Source organism: Echinops telfairi, unplaced genomic scaffold (genome assembly GCF_000313985.2).
Source record: "Echinops telfairi isolate 266 unplaced genomic scaffold, ASM31398v2 ScPeMD7_7468;HRSCAF=8506_0, whole genome shotgun sequence".
NCBI classification, from domain to species: Eukaryota; Metazoa; Chordata; class Mammalia; order Afrosoricida; family Tenrecidae; genus Echinops; species Echinops telfairi.
In genome coordinates, this window is record NW_022111369.1 from 69,022,917 (window position 1) to 69,030,745 (window position 7,829).

At 38.2% G+C, this 7,829-nt stretch overlaps 1 protein-coding gene across 2 annotated transcripts in view; it reads left to right on the forward strand.

Annotated features, from left to right (window-relative positions):
• GNRHR (gonadotropin releasing hormone receptor) overlaps positions 1 to 5,093 on the forward strand; it is a 40,129-nt gene extending 35,036 nt beyond the window's left edge. The window contains exon 3 of one of the 2 annotated variants that reach the window (XM_004706291.1): positions 4,847 to 5,093. In XM_004706291.1, coding sequence (XP_004706348.1) covers positions 4,847 to 5,093 — 247 coding nt within the window. Of the gene's footprint in view, positions 1 to 4,845 lie in introns of both variants that reach the window. The other variant, XM_004706292.1, reaches the window with a different exon arrangement.
• Positions 5,094 to 7,829: the final 2,736 nt, after the last annotated feature.

Sequence of the window (7,829 nt, forward strand, 5' to 3'; positions counted from 1 at the left end):
GCCTTCCTGTTTTTCGCTGATCCTCTGTGAAGTTCAGCACCGGAGTTATTGTTCATGGGGGAACTAGCAATTGCAAACCTGTGTGTTTTGTTAGGTTTCAGGGGTAAGCTGAACTCACACACACACAAACACGCACATTGCAGCAGAGTTAAGCCACCGTTTTACTAAAGCATAGAGTCATTTCAAAAGGCCTGAAGCAGGACCCTCTCTCTAGTTCGAATAGATAAGCATAGACAACATATGGTCCAGAGGTGAAGTGGGTGCCTCCTCGAGAGTTGAGATGGGGACACGGTCTAGGGGAACACTTCTAGTTTTTATACGGCACTTTCGAACGGGCAGGTGTTGCTGCTCTGCAGAGGGTGAAGCAACTTTCTAATATGTTGTTCTGTTTGTTTTTAGGTCTTAATCATCTTTTGTTTCAGTTTTTTCTGGGCTGCTGGTCAACATTTCTTAAAATGTTTCAGAATTATCTCTGAGTACAGTCCTGTATCAGGATTTTCACTAGGTCTTGGCTTCAAGGTTAAGGTGTTTGCCAAGTCAGTTTACACAGAGCCCTCTGTTCATAACTTGTTTCACAGTGTCCATTGTTCATTGTCTTGGAAGGCAGGACAGAAGCCCCTGTTCTGTTCCTGTCATCTCCACTTTATCAAGCATAGTGACCTTCTCCAAGGACTGGTCCCTTCTGACAGTATGTCTAAAATATGTAAGAGGAACTCTTGCCATCTCTGCCTCTAAGGATCACTCTGGCTGTACTTCATCCAAGACAGATTTGTTTGTCCTTTTAGAAATGCATGGTACTTCTCATTAATCACAAATCAAATGCATTCATTCTTATGCCATCTTCTTTATTTAATCCCCAACTGTCACATGCACATTTGGCAATTGAAAGTACTGTAGCTAGGGTCAGCTGCACCAGGTCCTCAAAGCAGCATCCTTGCTTTCAACACTTTGAAGAGGTCTTGTGCAGCAGATTTACTCAATGCAATGCATTTTTTAAACTCTGAGTGGTTCTTCCCTGAGCATTGATTATGGATCCAAGCAGGACAAAATCCTTAACAATTTCAACTTTTCTCTATTTATCATGACGTTACCTATTGTTTCAGTTGTGAAGATTTTGGTCTTCTTGACATTGATTTGTAATCCATACTGAAGGTGGCAATCCTTGATGTTCATCAGAAAGTGTTTCAAGATCTCCTCACATTCAGTGAGCAGGTGTGTGTCATATGCATGTCACAGGTTTGTAAACCTTCCTCCAAAAGTGGACGGACTTTGGGCCTCTGCTTAAGCCCTCCCTCAACACAAGAACACTTTGTTCTAACAACCTGGTATTCTGTGATGCTCAATTTCTCAGCATGATTGCTCAAGATAAAATGGGTGAACAAGCAATATGGTGAAGGAAGCTGATGGTGCCCGACTATCAAAAGATATAGCATTTGGGGTCTTAAAGGCTTGAAATTTTAAAATTGGCCATCTAGCAGGGAAGCTACAAGCTCACATGAAAGAAGGGCACCAGCCTGTGTGATCATGAGGTGTCAACAGAATCAGGTAACAGGCACCAGAAGACCCAAAACAACATTGTTGAGAACAAGGGGGGTCAGAGCAGAGACCCAAAAACCATCTGTAGACAATAGGGCTTCCTCTCACAGAAGGGTCACAAGGAAAGAATGAGTCAACCAGGGCGCAGTATAGCACTGATGAAACACACAATATTCTTGTAGTTCTTTGAGGTTTCCTCAGTCCCCACCATCATGACCCCAGTCCTGCCTTTCAGTTCTGGCTAGACTGGAGCATGTACACTGGTACAGATAAGAACTCATGACACATGGAATCCAGGTCAGATAAACCCCTGAGGAACAGAAATGGGAAAGGTGATACCAGGAGGTTGGGGAAAGGTGGGGGGAAAGGGGAGGAAGTGGGAACCTACATAATCCGGCCCTTTCCCACCCCCATCCGCCACCCCCGCCCAGGGGGATGAACAACAGAAACATGGGTGAAGGGAGACAGAAGTCAGTGTATGATATGAAAACAATAATAATTTGTAATTTATCATGGGGTCACGAGGGTGGGAGGGGGAGGGGGGAGAAAACAGGAGCTGATACCAAGGACTCAAATCGAAAGTAAATGTTTAAAAAATATGTACAAATATTCTTGATACAATTGATGTATGGGTTGTTATAAGAGCTGTAAGAGCCCCCAATAAAAAGATTAAAATTTAAAAGCCTTCCTCCAATCTTCATGCCACAATTTCCCTCATATAAACCAGCTTCTCTATGTGCTCAACATACAGATTGAACCAGTATAGTGTAAAAATACAACCCTGTCACACACCTTTCCTGATTTTGAACAATGCATTATTCCCTTGTTCTGTTCACATAACTGCCTCTTGATCCATGTGCATGTTCCTCTGAGAACAATGAAGTGTTCTGGAATTCCCATTCTTCTCAAGGTTATCCATAGTTTATCATGGTCTGTTTTTTAATAGCTTTACCTATATGACAAAAAATAAACTTTTAATTTTAAAATAGCAGTTATGAATTATGAAATAGAAGAACAAATTTTGAGCACTCCTGTACTGCAGCATTTTACCATTAGGGCCCAAGTCATACACTTTTTATAGGCAAACTGACTGCTAAATTCAACAATTGAATTAAAATATAACAAATTTTATATTTTGTGTAACCTCTGAATTTTAAGCGATTTATTGATATGAATAAATCTACAGTGGAAGAATTAAAACAAGAATGGTGCTCAGAAGCAAGGATGGAATGACTTCATATCATATACTTTGGACATGTTATCAGTAGGGACCATTCCTTGATAAGGGTATCATGCTTGATAAGGGGGAGTGAGATGAGGAGGATCCTCAAGTTAATAGCTTACAATAATAGGCTTAAACAACACCACAAGACTGGAAGTGTTTCCTCTTGGTTCTCCTTTCCTTTGGCTGTACATAGGGCAAGTGCTGTTGTTGTTGCTGGTGCTGATGCTATTGAGTCGGCTCTGACCCATGGTAGCAACACATGAACCATCCTCACAACTGTTCCTAGCCTTGAACCCATTGTTGCCGCCACTGTGTCCATCCATCTCGTCAAGGGCCTTCCTCTTCTTCACTGCCCCTCCTCTTTACCAAGAATGATGTCCTTCTCCACAGACTGGTCTCTCCTGACATGTACAAAGTATGTAAGATGAAGTCCCCCCATCCTTGCCTAAGGAGGCACTCAGGAGCACTCTGGCTGTACTTCTTCCAAGACAGATTTGTTTGTCTTATGAATCACAAGGATTGGAACCAACTTGAGGGCACCTGAGAAAATGGCAGGATGCCACATCTGCTGAAAAATGATTCCTATGAGGCAGACATCAGACATGCCTCTACTCTCTAACCTTTTTACCTTATTCCGACACTATCATCCGTAACACTTTTCTACTGGGTTCCATAATCTGTTGCAATGACTCCATAGAACTTCCAGATGATATTCACAATTATGACAGTTTATTAGGGAAGCTAAGAGGTTACAGAATTGTAAGGTTACAGTTTGGTTTTGTTCTTTTGTCGGTCTACAGTACTTCTCTGCCATGCTGGTAGGCATGGCTCTCGCTGGTCCTTGACCTCTCAGTCACACAGTCCATTACCTCTTCTCTGCTTGGGCAACTGTTAGAAAGCTCCATTAGAGCTAATAAGTACCCAAGATCATTCGCTTTGCAAGCCAACATCCTGCCAAATGACACTCAGTCCTACTCATTCTGTGGATGGAGAAGACTGCCACTGTGCCTCCCAGTCTCTGTGTTGCTCCTCTGCTTTGTCTCACGATCACCACATTACTCCTCTGCTGCCTTTCCACGTTAAAGATCTCAGACATGCTTCACTTCTCATTTTTCCACTCTTGCTACCCCTGTCCTGCTTCTGAAACGGCTCACTTTATGTCCAGCAGAATGGCAAAACTGATCAATTTGCTCTATTAGAGTGTCACAAACCCTATTTGCATAGTCCCACCTGATCATTTGTTGAAGTTTAGCACGACAATGGATAGAAGAGTGGTAACAAGTAATTTCACTTCTCCACAGTACTTCACAACAAGATAGATGTGGATGAAACTAAATAGTCCTGGACAAACTAGAAAGAAGCATACAACTGAGAAAGATAATTTGGCGCAACATTCTTTCATCTATGCATGATTTTTATTATACTGAGTGGAAAGATACTAATTTTGGGAACATAATTATTTGTAAACGCTGAATTAAACTCAACTCAATTTTAGCTTATTCTTTTCAACTTGTATTTCAGAATATGAGTACTCTTATATTTCAAAGGCTAGTGGTTGAAACTTACCAGGTGAAAGGAGAATGATGTAGCAGTCTTCTGCTGTAAAGGTTACAGCCTTGAAAACCATACAGGGTAGTTACTACCCCATCCCTATAGTGTAACTAAGAATCAGAATCTACCCAACCGCAAATGCTTTGGCTTGGTATATTTCAAATCCAGATTAGTTTAGTGAAAATTTTTAAGAGCACTACAACTTGGGCTGCAATCCTCAAGGTCAGCAGCTTCAAAACCACAGGGCTGTCATAAACAGTTACAGTCTCAGAAAGTCACAGGGACAGTCTACCCTTGTCACTGTGAGCCAGATTTGACAGGATGATAATGAGTTTGTCATCTTTAATATTTTCTAAACATTGAATGGCAGGGTGGAAATTTTGGAACAAAAGCATGCATTTAAAATAAATCATCATTATTAGAAAGAATGTAAATTTGCTTGCATTTTATTCATTAGATTGAATTAGTGATGTTGTCTATTTTGATTTTATGAGAAAACTAGTCGTTCAAAACCTATTATTTTCTCTCTCTAATAGAACTACAACTGAATCAATCCAAGAACAATATACCAAAAGCAAGGTTGAGGACCCTAAAGATGACGGTTGTGTTTGCCACTTCGTTTACTATCTGCTGGACTCCCTACTATTTCCTAGGAATTTGGTATTGGTTTGATCCTGAAATGTTAAACAAGGTTTCTGAGCCAGTAAATCACTTCTTCTTTCTTTTTGCTTTTCTAAATCCCTGTTTTGATCCACTTATATATGGATATTTCTCTCTGTAACTGGCAGATTATACAGTAGATTATGGAAAGAGCAAGGTAATGAATTTCCCCAACTGAGCATGATAAACTCAAAGGGTACATACAGCATGTTCACATGCAAACAAAGCAGGATTTTAGCCTAATTTATCATCCTAATTATTCAGAAACCATAGTATCAAATCCTCAATTATAAGTAAAAACAAAATCTTTGGGAAATAGACTGAAATGTTTATTTTAATCAACAAACTTCTGAATTAATTTCTTCTATTTCTGAGTTCTTAAATTCATTACTTTGGGTTTTCATCACTTTTCCCCTGTACTATATTATACTGTAAACTATAGAGTGTATACTATAAACTACAATGTTTAAATAGCTAACATAGCCATAATCCATGTTAAAGATATATCAAAACATAAAGCTGAGTGCCCATCATCCGCAAACCTTTGAGAATTTTTTCTAAAGGGCTTGGGAACAATTAAGATTTTATAGTATAATAATATAGGGCAAAAGGCACATGATTCTTCCCTCTTTGGTTTAAAAAATAATAGATTCAGTGAATCTTATTTATTCTGTCTTTGAGAATTCTGAAATTTGGAGTACTCTTCAACCAAGCCTATCAACCACTTCACCAGCCTCAAGACTTTTGAGTAGTGCTTTCTTACCCATTCTTTACATACATAGCACAAGCTAGAAAGTTTTAAAGTGGGTTGGGTTCTAGAGGGATTAAAATTTGAAGAAAGGTTCAGACAATTTCTCTGTTTAGTCTGTGAAGTCTGTAGTGATTAACTGTGGCAATAATGTGTATTCTTAAATACAATCAAGACCTATACTGATTACATATCATGTACAAAATTCCTTTGTTTGAATAATATGGGGGATTTTTTTCCTATGTCCTGACTTTACTAAAGCTTATAATTCATACATTACTGGAAAAAATCAGTAAGAAATCCAAGAGCAGTGCACAAACAAAGCATATTTGGGGTGCAAAAAGATATGCTATAGGAAAAAAGCACAGTTTTAAGCTGTAAAGGTAAGAAAGGACATCAAAGATGACTGCACAACAGAAAAACAAAACACACAACCCTGCAAATTTGCTGGTAGCCACATTAAGTGACATACTTTTAAACATAGGACTACAAAACCACCGCTCTTTTATTTCAGGCCAGTATCTGCTCATTCCATAAAAAAGGGAAGGGGATGTAAACAATGAAGTATAACAACAGTTAAATGAGAAAAGCAAGAAAAGAGTTAAAGGAAATAGACCATTTTAACATTCTTTTTTTAAGTTAATATATTATTAGATCCATGTGAAAAATCTAATACCACTAGTACCACATAAAAGATGAAATGTAATTTCCAAAACTTCCAGAACATGGGCATTGTGGAAAGTAAATTGCTAGCTAAAGTTATGGTAAGTCTGTTTCTTTCTTTTCCTTCCCTTATATGTGCTCTTTTTCTTTTAGCTTCATTAATATTATTGTGGGATTTTTTTTTTCAAATCCTACATTATTTTCCAATCTATCTGCACAAATTTTATGTCTACCATCACTGTGTACCTTCTTTCTATACTTTCATTCATATTTTTTTTCTAACTCAAACTTTCCATTATTTAACCCATGGTTCAACTTGACAGTTGAACTGGATAAGGCTCAAAATCTGTAGTGTGTTAACGTGCTTAAAGTCAAATTTAAAGACATGCATATTGACAATCCCAATGCATGACACACGAATGTAGATAACAAAATGATCCTTCTCCATGACTATGAACACTTATTCCTAAACTAGATAAAACTTTCTACTGGATTTCAAAGCAAAAAATATCACAATTACACAAGAAACAATCTAGGAACTTGAACATATACAAGCTTAAAGAATATGTCAACTTGTTTCTTACACAGTCAAGAAAGTATTCTATTGAGTATTTTTTCAAGCCGGTATTTTTTAACACACAAACTAAAGGGCTATTCAAAACTTGACACAGGCATCTGTAACCTATGGTTCACATACAAAACTACATATCAATGTAATTTGTTGTTCTTTAGTTCTATTTGTATTATTTTTATAAACATTAATTTTAAAAACATTATCCTGATATGTGATTGGAAGAGGATATTTGTACATGGGTATTTACCTTTGCTGTACATATATTTATGAATATGCAAGGAACAAATTGTGAAATTTCTTAGAGACAATCAAATTCTTTGAAGGAATGACTTGCTGGGTATGGGGCCTCAGGACCATAGTCACAGGGGACACCAAAATTTATTGGCATAACACAATCCACAATGTTATACGTCCTTACTTTGGCGAGTAGTGACTGGGGTCTTAAAAGTTCATGAGAACCCATTGAGGGTACAACTATTGGTCTTTCTGAAGGAAGGAAGAGTGATGAAAATGGAAGATGGATGGAAACAATTAGTCCAATGGGCTAACCAACCATGGGAACATCAGTCTTCACTAGTCTGAGACCAGAAGAACTAGACGGTGCCTGTCAACCACTACCAACTGTTCTCTAAGGGATATTAGAAGATCCTGGATGGAATAGGAGAACAACTCAAAATCATAAAAGGCTTATTGACGTAATAGGACTGGTAGAGTCTGAGACTATGGTCCTTAGTCACCATTCAAGTCTGTAAATGAACACACACCCATGGTTAAATGTTCAGCCAATAGATGAGTCTATACAGAAATATTAACACTGGAGAGGTATGCGTTCCTTAAAACAATAAAGCATTTACAACGGACATTTACCCAAG